Here is a 25,843-nt window from a genome sequence, read left to right as displayed (position 1 = left end):
AACAGGAACATAAGCAGTTCTTACCTGAACGTACTGAGTTACAGGATTCAGCGTGATTAGGGGCTGCAGGCAAGTTTCAGTGTTTGGATTCCTCCAGACGTTCTGAAACTGTGGTGGAGGAGGAGGATTAAATACCAAAGGACATGGCTGCACATGACGAGCACCTTTTTGAAAAGCAAGAAGAAAAAAGCCTACTTTTAGTTATTTGAAAAGCTACCCGGGTCAAAAAAGAACAATTTCTTTTCCTACTCACAGAACTTTTGTTTCCTGATTGCAGGGCCCAGCTTCAGCTTTTTACCCTGGAGATGTATCTGTGACTGAAAAGAGAACAGTAACAAAACTAGAATCCATTTTCAAGTCTTAGCTTCCAAGACTTGGGTAAACACCTAACGTCTTCTAAAGTGCCTATCATCATAGACGATCAGTGACAACTACGCACCAAATTAAATTTTGTCATCATGAAGCTACCTTACTTACCCTTGCCACTCTAATCAGTGTCAAGAGGCATCAAGTGAAAGTTGATCAAAAACTTTTCATCACCCTGACTCCAACCCTTCCTGTCTGTAGTTCGTGAACCTAGGTGTCCAGTCAAAAATAAACAGCATCTATCAAGTTATGGGAGGTTACTCTGAGTTTGGATTTTGAACAGGAAGTCTAGCTTTCTCCAAATTTTACACAAGTCTGAGTATATCACTAACACTCAACGTCGTATCAGTAAGATAAATAAGAGATTTTTCTATTAGACTACTTACTTCTACTATCTTCTGGACATCCACGTCATCAACAAATGAAACAAATCCATAGCTATAAAGGCAGATAAATGAAGCATAAAATCACCATCATACAGTACATGGTTCAGAACGTCTACTATTCTATATACAGAAGTGATCATGACCAAAGTTGAATAATATACCATGATAAGTATTTGCTAACATGCACATGACAGATCCTCTACAAATACTACTTTTTCTTAAGCAGAACTATGTCAAAATGTGCTAGATTAGGGCAGTGTGAAAACTTCATTGATTGACAAAGAGTTCACATCTGTGAACCTGAATTTAACTTACTATCTAAGACAAGGTGGTTAAAATTTAAGATGCGGTGCAGCGTATGAAAAAAACAATTATGTGAGAAAACTGATTAACTCATCTGTATGAAATAAAAATTGCAGACATCTCAAATCAAACATTAGAAAAATGATTAAATAAAAGAACTGGTAATAACCTTTTATCCCCTACGTGAAAGAAATTAACACCGCAACAATTTCATTTATACAAGGGTCAGAATATCAGTTTTGAAGTCTTGTCTCATACCTATAGAACAGGGGACTAGAGTTCAGATATTTTTGATAAAATTACTCACCCTTTGGACACACCACTTCGATTCGTGATCATCTTCACTTCTTTCACTGAACCGTGTCTACCAAAGCAGCTTCTGATCTCAGCTTCATCCGTCTATGGAACAGAATTGAACGTCAGAGTAAAAATTCAGCATTCAAAAATTTCAACTTTACTACAATTTTACTACCATGAGGGGGAAATTTCTTCCCCATTTATCCCCAAAATGACCAGTAGCTCTTTGTCAAAGATATTTTTAGTACCTATGGGTCAAACCTAAAAGCAATTCTAAACCTCCATGAAGTACAAAAACACATTAAGTTTGTAACAGGGCCCAAATCCCATTGTTCATAATGTATTTTAAGGTAAAAATGAGGTATGAATACAATACCCTATCATCAATTCCACCAACAAAAACAGTGTTTGGCATGATTTTGCCTTCTGGTAAGACCCAGCCTTGGCTAGCGGCAGCTGATGAAGACTGGGTGCTGGCCTCTCTGCAGATGGTTGAGTTGGGAGTCTCAGGATTTGCAGCAGACTGTAATTTGGAAAGTAGACATCATAATTACATATGCAGGCAAAACCCATACACAATGTGAAATATCATTTTTGTATTTTAAGTATATTTTATATAAATTACTTTCATTGTCAATTAGTCACCAGTGCAGCTCAGTGCAGGCTCAGGATTTAAACTAATCAGAGGACATCAGCATGGAATTTTAACCAAAGGATATAGTACTTTCTTAAACCTACTGCCACCCATCACCGAGTCTTGTATAATGCTGTGGAAGAATACTCAGTCAGTATTTGTGAAAATACTCTGTGAAGTAGTTAAAAAAGACACCCCAAACTAGAAAGTTTAGATTTGTAAAAGTTAAAGTTATTAAAATCATCCTGTTCTATATTCATGAACAACTTTTCACTTTACTGAGTAGACTAAAGATAAACCTTACAAAAACAAAACAAACAAACAAACAAAAAAGCCGCACCAGAAAGAAAATAAGCCTCAATGTTTTAAACCAATTTCTTATAATCCTCTTCCCTAACGCTAGGGTGTTCAAAGCGTCTTTTGAAATAACATTTTTCTTCCTGAGTAACACGAAATCAGTCCATCTGATAATTCTAATTTTCACAGTGGGCTGATAGATATAAATCATGCCATCTTTATTTTCAGATAAAAAAACACATACATATAACTCATTAATTTTCTAGATTCTGATCAGAACTGTCTTTATTCTTTCCACTGTTGACTCTAAGGTTAAGGTAAAATTTTCTGAAGTAGTATTCGTAACTAATATATATGTTGGACAAACAATATAGCACAGTGAAACAAAAATTAATTTAGTCAGGAGATCTAGGTTTATGTCACTTACAGGTAAGTGGTTAAAAGCCACCTATTTGCCAACTGCGTATGTGTGGGCAAACTGCTTTGAGAATGAAATGAGATAACATCTGTGAATTCATTTTGTACGTATAAAGTGGTAAAAGTGGTAATGCCAATGTAAGTTAGTGTCCTGTTATTTGAATTTCTTTTCAGCCGATTTGTTTTCAAGTTTCTTTTTTGGCTTCACTATTTAGCTGACTTATTTTGAAAAAAATTTTAATTAAGAACTAATTGAAACATCAGGAAACTATGACACATCAATAACTTAAAAATCATTGATGAAGTGCTGTTGACTTTAAAAGGTAAGTACAAACAGCTGCAAAAGACAAAACTATTACACATACACCTGTCTGAAAGAAAACAAAAGACGAAAGAAACTGTACATCTTTTTGAACAACACAGTAATGTTACAGAAGTTAAGAAGAAAGGTGGGTTCCTGCTTCGCTAATTAGATGCTAGAAGTTACTGAGTCTACACAGCTTTACTACACATGAAATCTAAATTGTCACATCAACTAAAGCCGAGGTTACTGCATTTCTCTATTCTTTCGTGCTTGTACCTGCTATTTTGGGTTTGCAACTCATTCCTAATTCTTTCCTTTAACAGCGTTATTTCATGACAATGATGTGGAAGAAAAATTTACAACACTATTTTTAAAGTTTTTCCTTTCTAAAAATGTCTTCCATTATTGTTTTTTCCAAATGACATTAAGCTGCATTATCTTGAACTACTGGGAACCTGCTTAGATTGCCCTTCCTTGTAGACAATTTACCGATTCCTTCTCACTTCATTCAGAAATCCCAAACAGAATAAAACAAAACAAAACAAAAGAAATTCTGAAACTCTTGTAGTTTCTTTCTCTCCTTTTCAACTCCCCCTTGATTTGTGGATGAACTTTGGATATGTTTTTCTTTGATAAGCAAGCTATATTACGGTATTGTCTCTGCACCACAGTGTTTGGATGTATTTTAATTTAGAAATGTAACATCTGGCAGAAACCTGCGTCAGATCATGACAGGTTATGGAAATGCACTGATTCTCAACTGGGCAAGATTTTTGAGCCCCAGGGGCATTCAGCGACGTTTAGAGATTGGCTGTCACAACTGAGAGGTATTCCTGGAATCTGATGGGCTGAAGGCCAGGCATACTACTGCACATCCTACAATGCAAAGACAGCCTCCTACAATAAAGAATTATTTGGTGCCAAATTTGCAAAGGGTCTGGTTAAGAAACCTTGTGACAGTGACACAAGAATTGAAGAGGAAAATTCTTGTTTGGGAAGAACCTGATTTCCATTGCTCACGAAAGTGAATCTTTTCATGACCTCAGTTTCAGTTTCCTTGCTTGAAAACAAAATGGCCGGAAAAGGCCTCGGGTGTCTCTTCTGATTCTCATACTCTATACATAATTAGTAAAATGGATACTCAGTTTGGGAAAGAGGAAAAAAGGCATTTGACTTTATAAGAAGTTTGACTTTAGCTTGGATCTTACAAACTGGCTGCCTGCTTAACTGGAATCGTACATATAAAATTCACTGAATCTCTTTAACAGCGTGGCAACATTTTAAATTAAGCAAGTCACCATCACGTCCTAGTCCTCAGCGAGCAGGTGGCGCTCAAAGCTAACAAAGTAAGCCATGTACTTCATTTTTGGCAATGTACCTCATTTTTACCACGGCTTGACTAGCAGGGATTGTTCAATTCCGACTCTGTGTGTATTTATACATAATTATATAATGTACATATATATATATAAAAAAAAAAACACAATCAATAGATAGCCTTTGCTTATTTCTAAACTATGGTCAAAAATATAAAGGAATGCTTAGGATAAGCTGAAGTTTAATTTTAAAGAAAGTACCATCATAACCGTCAATAGCATCCTGCCAACAAACTGCTTTAAAGAAGTAATTTTCTTAATCATACCTTCAAGTGAGTTGGTGAATTTTGAAATGAGAAATGTTGGAATAGTAAACAGGGGTAAGCTTCAAGACCATCATATACACAACTCTCATTGCAAATTTCTAGCAAGCACATTTCTTGTTATATGCGGACGGACAATCAAGTGACAAAGACAGCTAAAAGCTGGAAAAAATTATCATTAAACTCCTGCGACGTCAGCTCCTTTGCCAGTATTATCTAATGCAATTACTATGTGAACATGTAAGCAAACTGATATTTACATAAACCGGCCAGGAAAAAGCCCATCATTTGCAGTCATCAAAGTTACATTCACAACAATAGGAAGAGGAACAAATAAAGAGAATGCTAAAATTAAGAAAATACGACGTGAAAATCAGAAGTTAATCCAAGAGCAGATTCTCAGGGAGTGCTGGGCGGGAAGGATGAAATTCAAGCAATAAACAATCCTTGCAAAACTAAGCAAGAAAAAGCAAAAATATATATTGAGACCTGAAAAATGGGTTGTGGCCCGTGGTCACAAAAGAATGTTATGCACAAACTCTATAGGGATAAATTTTGAAATCAACGACATGGTCAACTTGTACAGAAATTTTAATTTTTCCCAAACAATCTTGAAAAAGAACACCCAATGGTATTTGGCTTAGTTTCCCTGGGAGTTTTTTCAACTTGTGAAGAAACAGGCAACTTGGGTGTATGTGGTGTTTCAGAGAGAGGTGCACACAGATACCAGAAACCTGAAGTAAAGATAGAAGACACAGAAGAAGAGATTAAGAAATTTAAACTCTTTTCTTCAATTTTCAAAGAGGAAAAAAGTACTTCTCAATGCATTTTACAAAGGTCAACAGCATATAAGCAACAAAGCCTCATCAAGATGGTCCAACCCTCTCCTCAACACAAATGCAAAACTCCAGTAGTAAAGAATATAGTTTATATTGGCAATGCAAGAATACTCCATTCGCAGGATACGCTACTTTAATTCATCATTGAAAAAGTATTTAATAAAATACAGCATTCATTTTTCAATCTTTTAAAAACCTAAGTAAAATAGAAATAGAGGATTCTTATTTTCTATCAATCTAATTCTACCCTATCGTTAAGCTTACAGTGAAATACTACAGCCATCTCCACTGAAAACAGGAATAAGGTAAGGGCACCACGGCTCCTCATCGTTACTACTATATGTATTTTCCCACTATGTATGACAACTGCGAGTATTAATACAGAGTTTTTATGAGTCAATAAGGGAAATAAAATTAAAAAGGAAATTTAAAAAGCTAATGATCAATGATCAACTTCATTGATGATTTAAAAAAGTGCACATCAACATAGTGTAATATTATCCAGCTATTAGGTTGACAATGTAAAAAATCCTAATACCGTTCATTAGAAAGGGTGTGGAACAGAGATCACTCTACCCACCATCAGTGGGAAAATACTGACACATGCTTTACCAAGAGTACCTTGGAAAAGGTCTATCATAATTTGATAGGGGGATACTCACCACTATACTAATGAGGAGCATAATTTAAAATTGTTATGAAGTGGCAAAGCACTTCCACCCAGCAATGCCACTTACAGCAATTCATCTCAAGGAATTAATAGTACAAGTGTGCCAAGATTAATTTACACAACGACATTCACAGCATTTTTTTTTTCTTTTTTTGAGACTGAGTCTCCCTTTCTTGCCTAGGCTGGAATGCAGTGGCACCATCTCAGCTCACTGCAACCTGCTTCCCAGGTTCAAATGATTCTCCTGCCTCAGCCTCCCGAGTAGCTGGGATTACAAGTGCACGCCACCATGCCTGGCTAATTTTTCGTATTTTTAGTACCGATGGGGTTTCACCATGTTAATCAGGCTGTTCTCGAAATCCTGACCTCCAGTGATCTGCCCACCTCAGTCTCCCAAAGTGTTGGGAATACAGGCGTGAACCACGGCGCCCAGCCCATGATAGTTTCAATACTGAAAAAGTATTCATCATAAGGGAATTCAGTAAAACAACAGCATAATTTTTAACATGATATACTGAAAGTTATCTTCAGAATAATACCCACATTAACTGAAAGCTGCAAGTTGTAAAATAGTATTAAGCAGTACTATGTGACTTTTGTAAAAGTTGGCCTATCTATATGCAATCGCAATACACGCACAAAAATAAGCTGGAAGGGCATTCATGCATCAAAATTTAACTGTGGTTTTATGTGTTGGTATTAAGATGGACTGCTATTTTCTTACTGTGATTGTTTTCAAATGAGTAAATATACTACTTTTATAATCAGGAAAAAAACCTAATGAAACTGTAAGCATTTCTTCCCTTTACCTCTAAAAATGAAAAGTATTATTGTAAATAATTGTAACTTATAAATCAAGGTGACTTTTTATTAGCATGGATAACATGTTGCACACTTATGACACATAATAGTTGCTTATATATATTTAATGTTTATACATGGTAATATAAACCGTGTGTAAAACTCCTTTTATCTCTAAAAATGAAAAGACAGAATTATCAATGCAGACACACACACACACAGAGCATGTAACACGTGTGTTTGACTCAGTGTTTGGTCAGCGTATTCAGAGCCACATCTGTGACGGCGCTCAACGAACGCTGGGCATTTACCAAACTCGCAGGAATGCACACCCAACATTATCTACCAATTGGACATTTTGTCAAAGATTCCTGGTTTATCTAGAAGGGAAAAATTGTGCCTGGAGTTTAAAAATTCTAAAATTCTCAACGGTAACTACTGAAGCCAACCTCTTGCCACAAAGATAGCGTCGAGTGAGCTTTTGTGCCTGTCGCCGCCGCAGGAGGGAGCCGCCATCAGCAAGTCCCCAGCAGCCGCTAGCCGCGAAAGGACCAGAGGCACTTCCCACCCAGCCCCCTCAGCTAGTGGGCCATGCCTTCAGGCCCCCACAAACCCCACCAACCCACCCCACCCAGTACAAGCACACTCAGGCCCCCACAAACCCCACCAACCCACCCCACCCAGTACAAGCACCAGGAGGGAACCACTTCCTGAAGAAGTTCCGGCCCTCCCAATTGAAGGGAGCCAAGTCCCTCAGCAGGCCCGCGGCCATCTTGCAGAGCCACCGGGAGAGCGTCAGAAATGAAGTTGGCGGGGTGGGGGCGCATGGGAGTCGGGGAGGGGGAAAGGGCGCCTAGGAGTGGAGGTGGGGACGCGTGGGGGTGGGGAACCCACACCCCAAATCGCTACCAGGAGAGAACCTGGGGCAGGAAATGGGTTCTGCACGAAGGCTGTGGCCCTTGCAAGCGAACTGTGAGGCAGCGCGTCCTGGGGACCCACGCCATGCTCGCTGTCCCGCCACTTCTGTGCCTGCCTCTCTCTGTGTGTGGGCCGCACTGCTGCCAGGCCGCCTCGCCCCACCCTGCGGGTCACGGCTCCTAATGCGTCCAGGCGGGTGGCCCCGAAACAGGAAAACCGAGGATAAGGCGCAACCTGGTTTCACCCACCGGTGAAAACCCCACAGGCCTCGCCCCTCAGGTCTTTCCTTCAACTCACCATGATGGCGGCAGGCAGCAGCTCCCCACAGGCTCAAGGAGGAACAGAGGCTGTGTTTCACCCACCACTTCTGGGTCCGCTGGTGAAGTCCGCTGGAACCCGCTGTGGGGCTTCGAGTGGTCAAAGGAGCCAAAGGCGAAGGTGTAAGGAAAACCAAGGGCGGGTGAACCCTCGGAGGTAGAACCGCCAGGCTGAGGCGCGCAGGCCGACTGAGGCGTGGACCGGGGGCCTCTGGGAGGTGGCTCCTGTGCCGGGTATCGGGGCGCGTGGTATCGGCCTCAGCCAATGGGTGGCAGCGCTCACGCCCCCTGGAGGGTGGAGGCCTGCGGGGGATGACGGCGTCCCCCACGCTGTGGGTGGGTAGAGGACGCAGGGTACGCAGTGCGTGTGTGCTGGTCCCAGGCAGGCACCGCCCTCACGTAGACCGACAGGCACACGCATCGCCTCCAAAACACCCTTGAAATAAGTATGCATACTGAAATATATGGTGTAGTTTTAAAAAACGAGAATGTGTCTGGGCTGTAGTTTCAAAATGGCTTCTGGAATGCACAGGTTTAGCACAATCACTGTTAGCGTCACACCCACCCCAAAATCTTTTAAAGTACCTACAGAAATAAATAGTAGCAAGTCTGTGGAAAAGGGAGGGAGACATCAACAGGCCAGAAACTTGGACTCCTTTCTGTCAAGTTTGAGATACAAGGGATTGGATGGGAGGAAATGCCAGTTTTGACATTCAGGGTGTTCGTTCTTTCAAGAAGTAGTTACTGAGTGCTTGTGATTACCAGCTACTGCAGATGCAGGAGTGAACAGAATAAAATAGTATCTCTTTGCTCAGGGATTTTACATTTTAATGGGAGAATTCACCTTCTAGGACTTACAGGAAGACGCTAGGCCTGCCTAGAGACTTATAGAACATTCTCAAGATCAGAGCAAGGGCCTAGAGCGGGAGCAAGCTGTGGGGCAGGTGGTGGAGCCAATCACATAACTTTGGGGACCACTCCAGCACCCTGTTATACACACAGGGCTAAGTGGCTATGACCTTTATCCTCAAACTTCACTTCTGTACTGACGGAAAGAATTAAAATGTGACGTTTTGAACTGGCAAAATGCTGGACTTCTATAACGTGGGAAGTGTCTCACTACTGACATCTAGTAATGCGGGATAAAAAACAAAAAATAATAACGTTTTGTTTCCAATAGGCAGATAAACCCATAAAAAAAAAAGGAGGGAAATTCCAAGTACCAAAAATAAACTGAAAACCAGAGCAATGAATTGTTCAACTGATTCTTCTCTTGCCCTGGATATGGGGGCTGGGTTGTACGGCAGCCAGTCATACTGGTTTGCCCAGGACTTACTGGTTTTAGCACTGAGAAATTCCTGTGTCCCTAAGGAAACCAGAAGGATTGGTCCTCCTAGGTGTGGGCAAAATGTTACTCTCTCTAACTTGAGTTCTGGATGTTTAGGGGCAGGAGGTTAAGGGCTGAAGGTGGGAGCTGGAGCTGAGTACTCTGCGAAAAGCCGTTGTCCCTAAAATCCTTAGGAAAAGGATAGAGTGGGGAAAATGTAAATCATCACCCATGAACGAGCAGATGAGGAAGCCTGCCCCATCTCTGGATGAAGAAAATACGTATTTAACTCTCATTAAATTTTGAAACCCTAGACCTGCATTTCATCAAAGTTTGGGGTTTAAATCTATAACGTGTTATTGGAATCTGCAAGCCAAGAAATGGGTCCTCCTACACCATCACCCTCTCTCCTGCCTAAAGAGGTCCTAGACATGGGGCATCTAGAATGCCTGGCAGAAGCAAACGTAAAGCCGACTTGGATGAATCCTTCTACAACCTAGGCTGAAAGAAAGTGATCCTTTAAGGACACGCTCACAGTAAAAATTTGTAGAACACTACTTACCTTGAATAAGAATGGCATACAAACAAGAAAGTTAAAACTTACAGAAGAAGCTTCTCAGTAGCAATAGAAACTAGAAGATAACAGTAATATGCTCACGTGTGTACGCGTTTTTTTGGTGTGTTTTTTTTGTTTTCTTTTTCTCACGTTGTTTTTTTCCTCAACTTATTTGGAGTAATGCAGTCTATATTTTTAAGTGACTGTTGTACTATTTTAAAATGTAAACTTAAAATATAAAGCTAATACATAGCTTTACTCTCCTCTTGAATAATACAAAGGCTTTCAGGATGTTTTAGCTCTAGAAACCCTCCCCTCTCTCAGTTTATATGTTATTCACTATTTTAGCTCTATCCTGGTTTCGTCATATAAATTAGACATCGTTTTTTAGACGCATCCACATATGTAATAACATTTTGCTTACCATTCCTTTGCATATGTCAGATCTGCCTTCTGAATCATTTTCCTTATGCCTGTAGCAAATTCCTTATAATTTCCTTGTGTGACAGTGTGATGTGGTAAACCCTTGGGTTTTTTTCTACCTAAAATATTTTGATTTTTCCCTGTTGTTTCATAATTCTACTGAATACATAATTCTAGGTCTAAAAGTATTTTCCCTCTCAGAATATTGAGCATATTACTCTGTTATCTTCTAGTTTCTATTGCAGCTGAGAAATCTGCTGCCAGTCTTTTTGCTGTGTAAGATCAGTTTTTCTTTGGTGTTCTGAACTTTCACAGTGATGTAAGTAGGTGTGGAGTTTTAAAAAATTTCTCCTGCTTAGGAGTTTTAACGTTTTCTGGATTTGTGTGTTAGTTCTTAACAGTTCTGAACAGTTTCACCCATTTTCTTGTTAAAGGTTAGCTGGTCAAGGGATCAAACATTATTTGTATTTTATATTTCATAAGTGATTCTTAGAATTTACTTTTCTTTAGATCATGAATTTTTCAAAGGCTGGTGCTGTTTTCTTGAAATCTTATGAAATCTCTTAAAAAACTTTTAGGATCAAAACTGATTGTATCCATTTCAATGTGTTAAGTAAGATTAGTGGCGTAATTTGTATCAGCTCAGAAATAAATCTCTATATTTCTTTCTTATACGTTGGGGGAGAAGATGTATACATGCTGGTGTCTTTGAACACCTCTGCCAGTTCTTCTGTGCTCCTAAAGCACAGTTGGGAAACACTGGATTGGCAGAACTCTATAGAGCTTTAGGTATGCAAAGTTAGGCCCAAGGGACTAAAGAGTAGAGTTTCAAATTGTTCTGCCTAATAAATGAGAATAATCAAATTACAAGGGGAGAAACCAAGCAAGGGGGTGGGGGGGAGAAGTGGAAGTCCTGGAAGCTGGAGAAAAGAAGTAACCTTGCAGGTGGGCTTATTTGCTCACACCTGTAATTCTCACACTTTGGGAGGCTGAGCCCGATGGATTGCCTAAGTTCAGGAGTTTGAGACCAGTCTGGGGAACATGGGAAAACCCTGTCTCTACCAAAAATACCAAAAATTAGCTGGGTGTGGCAGTGTGCACCTGTGGTCCCTGCTCCTCAGGAGGCTGAGGTGGGAGGATCATTTGAGTCTGGGAGGTGGCGGTTGCAGTGAGCCAAGATTGCCCCCACTGCCTTCCAGCCTGGGTGACACAGTGAGACTCCTTCTCAGAAAAATGAAATTAAAATAACCTTGCAAAGAGACAAGAAGTTGGATCCTGCAGTGAAAGCTATCTGAGTATATTAGAAACTTAAAAAATTTGTGTGTCCATGCCTCACCCCAAACCAATTAAATCAGCTGAGGGCAGGGCTCAGAAGTCAATATTTTTTTTTTAAGGAAATGTTTCTCTTGTTACTCCAATATGGAGCCAAATTTGAAAATTGGTGCTATTGGTGCTATGGAGGCTTGCTACTCAGTGTATGATCCTCAGGTCAGCAACTTCACATCACGTGGGTGCTGTAGAATCTCAGGTCCCATGCCAAACCTACCGAATCAGAATCTGCGTTTTAACAAGATCTCCAAATGGCCCATGGGCACACTGACGGTCGAGAAACATTGCCATAGAGAGCGCTTGTCATAAACAAGTTGCACCCCTCTGGATTTGAGAATGCTTCACCTTATGAATAAATAGTCTTATTTTCTCAGCCTGTCTTGCAGCTACATCTTGGGCAGGTAACCTACAAACATCAGTGAGATGCACCCATCCCAAATTTTTAACAGGGGACTACTGATGCTGTAAAGAAGGGAATGCAGAGAATACTTTCCGGAGAAGAGTATCAACAGCAGCAGCAGCAGCCGTGGTATCGGTTAGAGCGGCAATGGCCACTACTGTCAGTTGTGCAAGCCATGATGTAACTCAGTGCCCAGTGGTGACAGCTGAGGTGTCTTCACTGGACAAGTTCTGCGGCATGGTTTTGTGTGTCATTCCTGGAGACAGCCTGGCTCTTTGGTTCATTTTGAGATTCTGTGAGCTAGTTATCCAATACATTTTAATAAGTTGTTTTCCTGTTTAAACCAGCCAAAACTTCTGTGACTATTGCTTGCAACAAGGCATCTTGACTACATTAGGTGATGAGTGAGGTTAGCCAAACTGCTTTTAAAAAGAAGGTTAACAGCTTTGAGATTTATGACTCTTTACTGTGATTATGTAGCATACTGTCCTGCCATTGTGTCCAACCTTTACCAAGCTTCCAGTACACACACAAATGCCTTATGTCAGTGGTATTTTGTGAGGAGTGTCGAGGACACTGTCCATTGCAACATGGGTCAGGGACGGCATGCTGATTCACAGCAAGATGATACGTAGATGAAATAATTCGGCAGAAACAGTAGCTTACAGCCAAAAGTGACCTGGAAAAGCAAAAATCGTAAGCTCAGTATGCCCAGCAAGATAGAAAGAACTATGTGCTATTCCCATTGCATGTTAGCAGATGTTTAAACCAATTCCATTTAAATCTCAGGGTATGGTGCCTCATCTTCTATTGGGCCTGTATTCATGGGGTCCAGCATGGCAACACACATCTCATGTACACTTGTGCATACTTACAGATATGTCTATCAACTGAGCAACATTGGCTTAAGCCCTGCTTATTCACCTTTAACCCTACTACCTGCAATAATAGTTTATTCAGTCAAAACTTAAATCTCCTAAGCAGATTGTCTGCATTTTGGGATTGGTCTGAAGCAAACTTACATAATCTTCGTGATGGCCTCTTGATACTAAATATTAAATATTTAACTGAAAAATTATTGATTTGTTAAAAGTAATAATATTGACACAAGGCACTGATACTGATATGGTACATACTATGTACCAGGCATTATTGTAATCATTTTACTTCTAGTTCATCTAATCCTCATAACAATACTAGGTGCTATTATTATCTCAATTTTACGGAGAAGGACGTAGAGGTACACAGAGGTTGGATAACTTGCCTGAGATCATAGTTGGTAGGCATCAGAGCTGTGATTTAAACCCAGTCAGACATTAAAATCTGAGTTCTCAACCATTATGCTATATTAGCAAACTGCATGGAGGAAGAAAGCGGTAATATAGTGGGACAAATTTATGTATTAAATCTCTTGTTCCCGTGAGAGTAGCTAAACAAAGAAGCAGAACCACAAATCTAAGCCCTAAACAACACTATGGTGTGAATGTTTGCCCCCACTCAACCCTTCACTTGTACATACGTTGAAACTCTAGTCCCTGAGGTGATGGTATTAGGAAGTGGAGCCTTTGGGAGATGAATTAGGTCATAAGGGCAGAGCTTTCGTGAATGAGCGATGGTATTAGGAAGTGAAGCCTTTGGGAGATGAATTAGGTCATGAGGGCAGAGCTTTGGTGAATGGGATTGATGCCCTTATAAAAGAGGACTCAGGGAGCTTAGTTACTCCTTCTACCATGACAGAATACAGCAAGAAGTTGGCAGTCTGCACCCCAGAAAAGTGTCCTCACCAGAACCTCACCATGCTGACACCCTGGTCTTGGACTTGCCAGTCTCCGAAACTGTGAGATACAAATTTCTGTTGTTTATTAGCCACCCAGGTTCAGATATTTTTATTGTAACAGCCTGAATAGATTAAGAAAGGTAGTACTGGGAGAGGGGTGCTGCTATAATAAATGCCTAAAACTATGGAATCAGTTTTGGAAATGGGTAAAGGGTAGAGGCTGGAAGAGTTTTGACACGTATCCTGGAAAAATCCTACACTGCTGTGAACAGACCAGGCCATAAAGGGCGATTCTGATGAGGGCTCAGAAGGAGAAAAGGAGAGCTGTAGAGAAAGCTTGACTCTTCTTAGCGAGTACCTAAGTAGTTGTGAACAGACTTCGTAGAAATACAGACAGTAAAGACCATTCTGACATGAGGAACATGTTACTGGAAACTAGAGGAAAGACAATCCTTGTTACAAAGTAGCAACAAACTTGGATAAATCATGTTCACGTACTATTGTTTTGTGGAGTATTGCTTTTATTATAGCAGCCTGAACAGATAATACATCTATCTACACTAATGAATTGCTCCAAAACAATTGGCCCTTGAGGAGACTATCTGCTTAACAAAAGTGAAATTTCCACATTTCCTTCTGAATTTTGCCTGTTAACAAATCTTTCAGTACTTTTTTCAAATGTTGGAATCAATCTTATCTCTACAGGACTGACTCCCTACTCACACACATACTTCTCCCAGTTGCTTTGAAACTGCTTTTTCTGCATCAGGAGGCATCACCACTGAGCAAACTCTTGAAGATCACAAGTTGAACACTTGTGGAGGAAGCGGAGAGAAAAAGCTGGTATAACTCACTCTTCTTCCTTTCCTCGTCCCTAATCATGCTAACCTTCATTTCCATAGTTTTATTCTTTCTATGTTAATCTTTTGTTTCTTATCCATTTTTGACAATACGAGTAATAGACAATATATGTCCCTTTCTTTAAAATACTAAAAACATTAAGGTAGGCTTAAGTTACCTTTTGACCACCAGCTCTACATCCCAGATCCATTCCCAGAGATTGGTAGTTTGGTGTAAATCCTTTCAGATATTTTTCTATATGTTTCCTTTTATACACTTATACACAACATTTGATATTTGAACGTACAGAACATATTTACTAACATAAAATATGTGGTATTTTTATTATACTTGTAATAGAGAAATTATATTCATATAATAAGTAATATGTATATATATATACACATAGTGTAGAAAATATATGCTTACACTATATATTTATACTTAAAGGGTATATAGAGGGAATATATATTATTTTGGGGTATATGTTCTCGAACAAAAATGCTATTAAAATGTATGTAACTTGATTTTTTTTCCTCCAGGAACATGACTCAGAAATATCTACATTAATAGGTAGATTTTTTTTCTTTTTTAGAAATGGGGTCTTGCTATGTTGCCCAGGCTGGCCTGGAACTCCTGGGTTCAAGTGATCCTCCCACCTCAGCCTATGAGTAGCTGGGACTAGGGGGGCACACCATCACACCCAGTTACTCAGAAATTTGTAATGTCAGCATATATATCTACTTAATTCCTTTTAACTTTGGCATAATTTTACATAATATGGATATGCCACCGTTATTAGCCATTCCCTGGTCAATGGACATTTAGGTCATTTGTACTTTGTCATGGTTATTAATAATATACAATGAACCTCTCTCATTGGAGCCAAATGAGTATTTGTTTTTTCTGGGGTGAACACCAAGAGATATATCTGTCGGTTCATGGATATGCACATTTCAGATTTTAATAGATATCAGAAAATTGCCCTTTAAAGTGCTGTGCCAGTATGTACGAATTTACACTCCCACCATTTGTTAGTTAGAGTCTTCATTTGTCTATTCGCTTTCCAATATTGATATCACTACTCTTTAATTTGCCAACCTGATGGTCAAGAAGTGGCATCTCATTTTCATTTTACTTTGGTTTTCCCTGATTGCTCATGGAGTTAAACTTTTTTCTACTGTTTGTTGACTGTTTGGATTCCTCATCGTTGAAAGACCTGTTCATAGCCTCTGGTCATTTTTCATTTGAGTTGCTTGTCTTTATCATATTGTTTTGTGGTAATCTGGCTTCCTTCGTTTTTTTTGTTTTTTTGTTTTGTTTTGTTTTTCTTTATTCAGACAGAGTCTGGCTCTGTTGCCCAGACTGGAGTGCAGTGGCGTGATCTTGGCTCACTGCAACCTCTGCCTCCCAGGTTAAACCAATTCTCCTGCCTCAGCGTCCAGCATAGCTGGGACTATAGGCACACAACACATGCCTGGCTAATTTTTTTAATTTTAGTGGCGATGAGGTTTCACCATATTGGTCAGGCTGGTCTCGAACTCCTGACCTCAGGTGATCCACCCTCCTCAGCCTCCCAAAGTGCTGGGATTACCGGCATGAGCCACCACACCCAGCCACCTTCCTTCTTTATCTTCCTTCTCAGTCCTTCAGGCAAAGGTGCAGTGGTATTGGTGCCTCTTTGAAGTTCCACTTCAGTGTAATGAACTACAGTTACATTTATTTCCAAGAATTTCTTTTCCTAAACTGGAGAAATTTAAGCCATGAATCAGAGAGAAAGGGAAATCTCTGGTGTAAACATTAACCACTAACCTTTCAATGTCTTTGAACCCGTCAACTCTGCTGGACCTCTTTCTAAAAAACAGATGAGAGTTGTTACTCGAGTCAGTTAGCCCTTTAGTACTTTCAAACTTTTTTTTCAGGAGCTCAAGGAATTGCCAAAGAGAAGGAGAACTGTTAGCTGTGATTTCTAAAGTGCTTTCCTAAATATTGATTGCATTTTTTAGGCAATGCGACAATCTCAAAGCACTTTGCTAAGGGCAACATTGTGTTGTGGTCTAACAACTGTTAAATTTCTCATCTTGCCCCGATTCCCTTAATTTACAATGAGACTATCTGTAGAGAAATGAGGTGAGACATCAGGTGAGTAAATACACATTAACAGGGGCAGCATTCACAGATTCTCAGGAACGGTTCTGACAACAACTTGATTAATGCAAAACTAAATTAATCTCTGATCACCATAAAAAACGAGAAGCTGAAATGTTTCTTTTTTTCTCATGAAGGATTTATTTTTTTCTGTGACTTATGTGGAATTGACTGAAAAAAAAAAAACTCCACAATTTCAAAACCTTTTGGCAAAAACTCTGTGTACCTATAGCTAGCATTTCAGCCAGCATGAGCAAGTACGAGGAACTGAAAAGACTCGTACTTGAGAATATAGTCAAAGGAAAACCATGGAATAAAGAAAAACCAGACACAGAGATAATATACATACTTTTTATAAAAAGGAAGGAAGTTGAGGGAAACCTTTTCTGTTATTTCCAATACCTAGTCAGTCAACAAGTTTTATTTTGTTTTGTTTTGTTTTTAAGAGACAGATCTTGTTCTGTCACCTAGGCTGGAGTACAGTGGTGTTGTCATAGCTCACTGCAGTCTCAAATTCCTGGGCTCAAGGGATCCTCCCACCTCAGCCTCCCAAGTACTATGTACTTGGGAGTACTAGTACTATGGGTACTAGTAGCTAGTACTATGGGTGCATGCCACCGTGTCCAGTTAATTTTGTTTTCATTTTTGTATTTTTTGTAGAGATGGGGTCTGATATGGTAAGGCTCTGTGTCCTCACCCAAATCTCATCTTGAATCGTAATCCCCATAATCCCCACATGTCAAGGGAGAGACCAGGTGGCGGTAATTGAATCACAGGGGACAGTTTCCCCCATACTGTTCTAATGATAATGAGTTATCATGAGATCTGATGGTTTTATAAGGGTTTCTTCCCCCTTCCCTTGGCACTTTTTCCTGCTACCTTGTGAATAAGGTGCCTTGCCTCCCCTTCACCTTCCACCATGATTGTAAGTTTCCTGAGGCCTCTCCGGGCATGCTGAACTGTGAGTCAATTAGAGCATTTTTCCTTTATGAGTTACACAGTCTTGGGCAGTTATTTATAGCCGTATGAAAATGGCCTAATACAGTAAGTTGGTACGACCGAGAGTGAGGTGCTGCTATAAAGATATCCAAAAATGTGGAAGCAACTTTGGAACTGGGTAACAGGTGGATGTTGGAACAGTTTGGAGGGCTCAGAAGAAGACAAGAAAATGAGGGAAAGTTTGGAACTTCCTAGAGACTTCTTGAATGTCTTTCACCAAAATGCTGATAGTGATATAGGCAATGAAGTCCAGGCTGATGTGGTCTCAGATGGAGATGAGGAACTTGTTGGGAAGCAGAGTAAAGGTGACTATTGCTATAATTTAGCAAAGAGACTGGGAGCATTTTGCACCTACCCTAGAGATCTGTGGAACTTTGAACTTGAAGGAGAAGATTTAGGGTATCTGGTGGAAGAAATTTCTCCGCAGCAATGTGTTCAAGAATTGACTTGGATGCTCCTAAAAGCATTCAGTTTTATGCATTCATAAAGAGATGGTTTGGAATTGGAACTTAGGTTTAAAAGTGAAATGGAGTGTAAAAGTTTGGAAAATTTGTAACCTCATGATGTGATAGAAAAGAAAGAAAAACCCATTTTCTGTTGAGAAATTTGAGCTGGCTTCAGAAAGTTGCATAAGTAACGAGGAGCCAAATGATAGTCACCAAGACAGTGGGGAAGATGTCTCCAGGGCATGTCAGAGAACTTCATAGCAGCCCCTCTTGTTACAGGCCTGGAGGCCTAGCAGGAAAACATGGTTTCATGGGCCGGGCACAGGGCCTTGCTGCTTTGTGCAGTCTTGGGACTTGGTGCCCTGCATCCCAGCCATGGGTAAAAGGGGATAACATAGAGCTCAGGCTATTGCTTCAGAGGCTGCAAACCCCAGGCCTTGGCATCTTCCACGTGCTGTTGAGCCTGTGGGTGCACAGAAGCCAAGAAGTTAGGTTTAGGAACCTCTGCCTAGATTTCAGAGGATGCATGAAAATGCCTGCATGTCCAGGAAGAAGTTTGCTTCAGGGGTGGAGCCCTCATGGAGAACCTCTGCCAGGGCAGTGCAGAAGAGAAATGTGGGGTTGAAGCCCCTCCATGGTCCCCATTGGGGCACTGCCTAGTAGAGGTGTGAGAAGAGAGCCGCTATCCTTCAGACCCCAGAATGGCAGATCCACTGACATCTTGCACTGTGCTCCTGGAAAATACAAAATACACTCAATGCCAGCCTGTGAAAGCAGCCAGGAAGGGGGTTGTACCCTGCAAAGCCACAGGGGTGGAGCTGCCTACGGCCATGGGAACCCATCTCTTGTATCAGCATGATCTAGATATGAGACAGGGAGTCAAAGGAGATCGCTTCAGAGCTTAAGATTTGACTGCCCTGAAGATTTCAGACTTTGCATGGGGTCTGCTGCACCTTCATTTTGGCCAATTTCTCCCATTTGGAATGGGTGTATTTACTCTGTGCCTGTACCCCCATTGTATCTAGGAAGTGACTAACTTGCTTTCGATTTTACAGGCTCATAGGCGAGACTTGCCTTGTCTCAGGTGAGACTTTGAACTTGGACTTTTGGGTTAAATGTTGGAATGAATTAAGACTTTGGGAGACTGTTGGGAAGGCATGATTGGTTTTGAAATGTGAAAAGGACATGTGATTTCGGAGGAGCCAGGGACAGAGTGACATGGTTAGGCTTTGGGTCTCCACCCAAATCTCATCTTGAATTGTAATCCCCATAATCCCCACGTGTTGAGGTAGAGACCAGGTGGAGGTGATTGAAACATGGGGGTCACTTTCCCCCATGCTGTTCTCATAATAGTGAGTGGGTTCTCATGAGATCTGATAGTTTTCTAAGGAACTCTTCCCTCTTCACTTGGCGCTTCTCCTGACTGCTGCCTTGTGAAGGAGGGGCCTTGCTTCCCCTTTGCCTTCTGCCATGGTTGTAAGTTTCCTGAGGCCTCTCCAGCCATGCTGATCCATGGGTAAATTAGACATCCTTCTTTATGAATTACCCAGTCTTGGGCAGTTCCTTATATCGGTATGAAAATTGACTAGCATGGGATCTCAGGTTGGTCTTGAACTCCTGGTCTCAAGCAGTCCTCAACCTTTGCATATCAAAGTGTTAGAACTGTATCCCATCATATCAGGCCAACAAGTTTCTTTAAGTGGATTATCTAACAAATCTCCCTTTCCACTTCACCACTTCCTTTTGGACCATAAGACCATAAGACATTGGTGACCATAAGACATTGGTGAAGTGGAAAGGAAGATTTGTTAGATAATCCACTTAAAGAAACTTGTTGGCCTGATATGATGGGATACAGTTCTAACACTTTGATATGCAAAGGTTGAGGACTGCTTGAGACCAGGAGTTCAAGACCAACCTGAGATCCCATGCTAGTCAATTTTCATACCGATATAAGGAACTGCCCAAGACTGGGTAATTCATAAAGAAGGATGTCTAATTTACCCATGGATCAGCATGGCTGGAGAGGCCTCAGGAAACTTACAACCATGGCAGAAGGCAAAGGGGAAGCAAGGCCCCTCCTTCACAAGGCAGCAGTCAGGAGAAGCGCCAAGTGAAGAGGGAAGAGTTCCTTAGAAAACTATCAGATCTCATGAGAACCCACTCACTATTATGAGAACAGCATGGGGGAAAGTGACCCCCATGTTTCAATCACCTCCACCTGGTCTCTACCTCAACACGTGGGGATTATGGGGATTACAATTCAAGATGAGATTTGGGTGGAGACCCAAAGCCTAACCATGTCACTCTGTCCCTGGCTCCTCCGAAATCACATGTCCTTTTCACATTTCAAAACCAATCATGCCTTCCCAACAGTCTCCCAAAGTCTTAATTCATTCCAACATTTAACCCAAAAGTCCAAGTTCAAAGTCTCACCTGAGACAAGGCAAGTCTCGCCTATGAGCCTGTAAAATCGAAAGCAAGTTAGTCACTTCCTAGATACAATGGGGGTACAGGCACAGAGTAAATACACCCATTCCAAATGGGAGAAATTGGCCAAAATGAAGGTGCAGCAGACCCCATGCAAAGTCTGAAATCTTCAGGGCAGTCAAATCTTAAGCTCTGAAGCGATCTCCTTTGACTCCCTGTCTCATATCTAGATCATGCTGATACAAGAGATGGGTTCCCATGGCCGTAGGCAGCTCCACCCCTGTGGCTTTGCAGGGTACAACCCCCTTCCTGGCTGCTTTCACAGGCTGGCATTGAGTGTATTTTGTATTTTCCAGGAGCACAGTGCAAGATGTCAGTGGATCTGCCATTCTGGGGTCTGAAGGATAGCGGCTCTCTTCTCACACCTCTACTAGGCAGTGCCCCAATGGGGACCATGGAGGGGCTTCAACCCCACATTTCTCTTCTGCACTGCCCTGGCAGAGGTTCTCCATGAGGGCTCCACCCCTGAAGCAAACTTCTTCCTGGACATGCAGGCATTTTCATGCATCCTCTGAAATCTAGGCAGAGGTTCCTAAACCTAACTTCTTGGCTTCTGTGCACCCACAGGCTCAACAGCACGTGGAAGATGCCAAGGCCTGGGGTTTGCAGCCTCTGAAGCAATAGCCTGAGCTCTATGTTATCCCCTTTTACCCATGGCTGGGATGCAGGGCACCAAGTCCCAAGACTGCACAAAGCAGCAAGGCCCTGTGCCCGGCCCATGAAACCATGTTTTCCTGCTAGGCCTCCAGGCCTGTAACAAGAGGGGCTGCTATGAAGTTCTCTGACATGCCCTGGAGACATCTTCCCCACTGTCTTGGTGACTATCATTTGGCTCCTCGTTACTTATGCAACTTTCTGAAGCCAGCTCAAATTTCTCAACAGAAAATGGGTTTTTCTTTCTTTTCTATCACATCATGAGGTTACAAATTTTCCAAACTTTTACACTCCATTTCACTTTTAAACCTAAGTTCCAATTCCAAACCATCTCTTTATGAATGCATAAAACTGAATGCTTTTAGGAGCATCCAAGTCAATTCTTGAACACATTGCTGCGGAGAAATTTCTTCCACCAGATACCCTAAATCTTCTCCTTCAAGTTCAAAGTTCCACAGATCTCTAGGGTAGGTGCAAAATGCTCCCAGTCTCTTTGCTAAATTATAGCAATAGTCACCTTTACTCTGCTTCCCAACAAGTTCCTCATCTCCATCTGAGACCACATCAGCCTGGACTTCATTGCCTATATCACTATCAGCATTTTGGTGAAAGACATTCAAGAAGTCTCTAGGAAGTTCCAAACTTTCCCTCATTTTCTTGTCTTCTTCTGAGCCCTCCAAACTGTTCCAACATCCACCTGTTACCCAGTTCCAAAGTTGCTTCCACATTTTTGGATATCTTTATAGCAGCACCTCACTCTCGGTCGTACCAACTTACTGTATTAGGCCATTTTCATACGGCTATAAATAACTGCCCAAGACTGTGTAACTCATAAAGGAAAAATGCTCTAATTGACTCACAGTTCAGCATGCCCGGAGAGGCCTCAGGAAACTTACAATCATGGTGGAAGGTGAAGGGGAGGCAAGGCACCTTATTCACAAGGTAGCAGGAAAAAGTGCCAAGGGAAGGGGGAAGAAACCCTTATAAAACCATCAGATCTCATGATAACTCATTATCATTAGAACAGTATGGGGGAAACTGTCCCCTGTGATTCAATTACCGCCACCTGGTCTCTCCCTTGACATGTGGGGATTATGGGGATTACGATTCAAGATGAGATTTGGGTGAGGACACAGAGCCTTACCATATCAGACCCCATCTCTACAAAAAATACAAAAATGAAAACAAAATTAACTGGACACGGTGGCATGCACCCATAGTACTAGCTACTAGTACCCATAGTACTAGTACTCCCAAGTACATAGTACTTGGGAGGCTGAGGTGGGAGGATCCCTTGAGCCCAGGAATTTGAGACTGCAGTGAGCTATGACAACACCACTGTACTCCAGCCTAGGTGACAGAACAAGATCTGTCTCTTAAAAACAAAACAAAACAAAATAAAACTTGTTGACTGACTAGGTATTGGAAATAACAGAAAAGGTTTCCCTCAACTTCCTTCCTTTTTATAAAAAGTATGTATATTATCTCTGTGTCTGGTTTTTCTTTATTCCATGGTTTTCCTTTGACTATATTCTCAAGTACGAGTCTTTTCAGTTCCTCGTACTTGCTCATGCTGGCTGAAATGCTAGCTATAGGTACACAGAGTTTTTGCCAAAAGGTTTTGAAATTGTGGAGTTTTTTTTTTTTCAGTCAATTCCACATAAGTCACAGAAAAAAATAAATCCTTCATGAGAAAAAAAGAAACATTTCAGCTTCTCGTTTTTTATGGTGATCAGAGATTAATTTAGTTTTGCATTAATCAAGTTGTTGTCAGAACCGTTCCTGAGAATCTGTGAATGCTGCCCCTGTTAATGTGTATTTACTCACCTGATGTCTCACCTCATTTCTCTACAGATAGTCTCATTGTAAATTAAGGGAATCGGGGCAAGATGAGAAATTTAACAGTTGTTAGACCACAACACAATGTTGCCCTTAGCAAAGTGCTTTGAGATTGTCGCATTGCCTAAAAAATGCAATCAATATTTAGGAAAGCACTTTAGAAATCACAGCTAACAGTTCTCCTTCTCTTTGGCAATTCCTTGAGCTCCTGAAAAAAAAGTTTGAAAGTACTAAAGGGCTAACTGACTCGAGTAACAACTCTCATCTGTTTTTTAGAAAGAGGTCCAGCAGAGTTGACGGGTTCAAAGACATTGAAAGGTTAGTGGTTAATGTTTACACCAGAGATTTCCCTTTCTCTCTGATTCATGGCTTAAATTTCTCCAGTTTAGGAAAAGAAATTCTTGGAAATAAATGTAACTGTAGTTCATTACACTGAAGTGGAACTTCAAAGAGGCACCAATACCACTGCACCTTTGCCTGAAGGACTGAGAAGGAAGATAAAGAAGGAAGGTGGCTGGGTGTGGTGGCTCATGCCGGTAATCCCAGCACTTTGGGAGGCTGAGGAGGGTGGATCACCTGAGGTCAGGAGTTCGAGACCAGCCTGACCAATATGGTGAAACCTCATCGCCACTAAAATTAAAAAAATTAGCCAGGCATGTGTTGTGTGCCTATAGTCCCAGCTATGCTGGACGCTGAGGCAGGAGAATTGGTTTAACCTGGGAGGCAGAGGTTGCAGTGAGCCAAGATCACGCCACTGCACTCCAGTCTGGGCAACAGAGCCAGACTCTGTCTGAATAAAGAAAAACAAAACAAAACAAAAAAACAAAAAAAACGAAGGAAGCCAGATTACCACAAAACAATATGATAAAGACAAGCAACTCAAATGAAAAATGACCAGAGGCTATGAACAGGTCTTTCAACGATGAGGAATCCAAACAGTCAACAAACAGTAGAAAAAAGTTTAACTCCATGAGCAATCAGGGAAAACCAAAGTAAAATGAAAATGAGATGCCACTTCTTGACCATCAGGTTGGCAAATTAAAGAGTAGTGATATCAATATTGGAAAGCGAATAGACAAATGAAGACTCTAACTAACAAATGGTGGGAGTGTAAATTCGTACATACTGGCACAGCACTTTAAAGGGCAATTTTCTGATATCTATTAAAATCTGAAATGTGCATATCCATGAACCGACAGATATATCTCTTGGTGTTCACCCCAGAAAAAACAAATACTCATTTGGCTCCAATGAGAGAGGTTCATTGTATATTATTAATAACCATGACAAAGTACAAATGACCTAAATGTCCATTGACCAGGGAATGGCTAATAACGGTGGCATATCCATATTATGTAAAATTATGCCAAAGTTAAAAGGAATTAAGTAGATATATATGCTGACATTACAAATTTCTGAGTAACTGGGTGTGATGGTGTGCCCCCCTAGTCCCAGCTACTCATAGGCTGAGGTGGGAGGATCACTTGAACCCAGGAGTTCCAGGCCAGCCTGGGCAACATAGCAAGACCCCATTTCTAAAAAAGAAAAAAAATCTACCTATTAATGTAGATATTTCTGAGTCATGTTCCTGGAGGAAAAAAAATCAAGTTACATACATTTTAATAGCATTTTTGTTCGAGAACATATACCCCAAAATAATATATATTCCCTCTATATACCCTTTAAGTATAAATATATAGTGTAAGCATATATTTTCTACACTATGTGTATATATATATACATATTACTTATTATATGAATATAATTTCTCTATTACAAGTATAATAAAAATACCACATATTTTATGTTAGTAAATATGTTCTGTACGTTCAAATATCAAATGTTGTGTATAAGTGTATAAAAGGAAACATATAGAAAAATATCTGAAAGGATTTACACCAAACTACCAATCTCTGGGAATGGATCTGGGATGTAGAGCTGGTGGTCAAAAGGTAACTTAAGCCTACCTTAATGTTTTTAGTATTTTAAAGAAAGGGACATATATTGTCTATTACTCGTATTGTCAAAAATGGATAAGAAACAAAAGATTAACATAGAAAGAATAAAACTATGGAAATGAAGGTTAGCATGATTAGGGACGAGGAAAGGAAGAAGAGTGAGTTATACCAGCTTTTTCTCTCCGCTTCCTCCACAAGTGTTCAACTTGTGATCTTCAAGAGTTTGCTCAGTGGTGATGCCTCCTGATGCAGAAAAAGCAGTTTCAAAGCAACTGGGAGAAGTATGTGTGTGAGTAGGGAGTCAGTCCTGTAGAGATAAGATTGATTCCAACATTTGAAAAAAGTACTGAAAGATTTGTTAACAGGCAAAATTCAGAAGGAAATGTGGAAATTTCACTTTTGTTAAGCAGATAGTCTCCTCAAGGGCCAATTGTTTTGGAGCAATTCATTAGTGTAGATAGATGTATTA

General features: G+C 40.7%; 1 protein-coding gene across 1 annotated transcript in view; it reads right to left on the bottom strand.

Annotated features, from left to right (window-relative positions):
• LOC129053305 (deleted in azoospermia protein 1-like) overlaps positions 1–12,108 on the bottom strand; it is a 66,877-nt gene extending 54,769 nt beyond the window's left edge. The window contains exons 1-8 of the mRNA XM_054545374.1: positions 12,041–12,108; positions 7,863–8,518; positions 5,730–5,848; positions 1,729–1,875; positions 1,363–1,454; positions 753–804; positions 254–317; positions 25–164 (exon numbers count right to left, since the gene is read on the bottom strand). Coding sequence (XP_054401349.1) covers positions 25–164; positions 254–317; positions 753–804; positions 1,363–1,454; positions 1,729–1,875; positions 5,730–5,848; positions 7,863–8,518; positions 12,041–12,108 — 1,338 coding nt within the window. The remainder of the gene's footprint in view (positions 1–24; positions 165–253; positions 318–752; positions 805–1,362; positions 1,455–1,728; positions 1,876–5,729; positions 5,849–7,862; positions 8,519–12,040) is intronic.
• Between the last annotated feature and the right edge of the window lie 13,735 nt (positions 12,109–25,843).

The sequence above is a fragment of the Pongo abelii genome, chromosome Y (assembly GCF_028885655.2).
Source record: "Pongo abelii isolate AG06213 chromosome Y, NHGRI_mPonAbe1-v2.0_pri, whole genome shotgun sequence".
Classification (NCBI taxonomy): domain Eukaryota; kingdom Metazoa; phylum Chordata; class Mammalia; order Primates; family Hominidae; genus Pongo; species Pongo abelii.
Note: the sequence above shows the minus strand (reverse complement) of the source record. Positions and strands in the feature narration are given on the sequence as shown.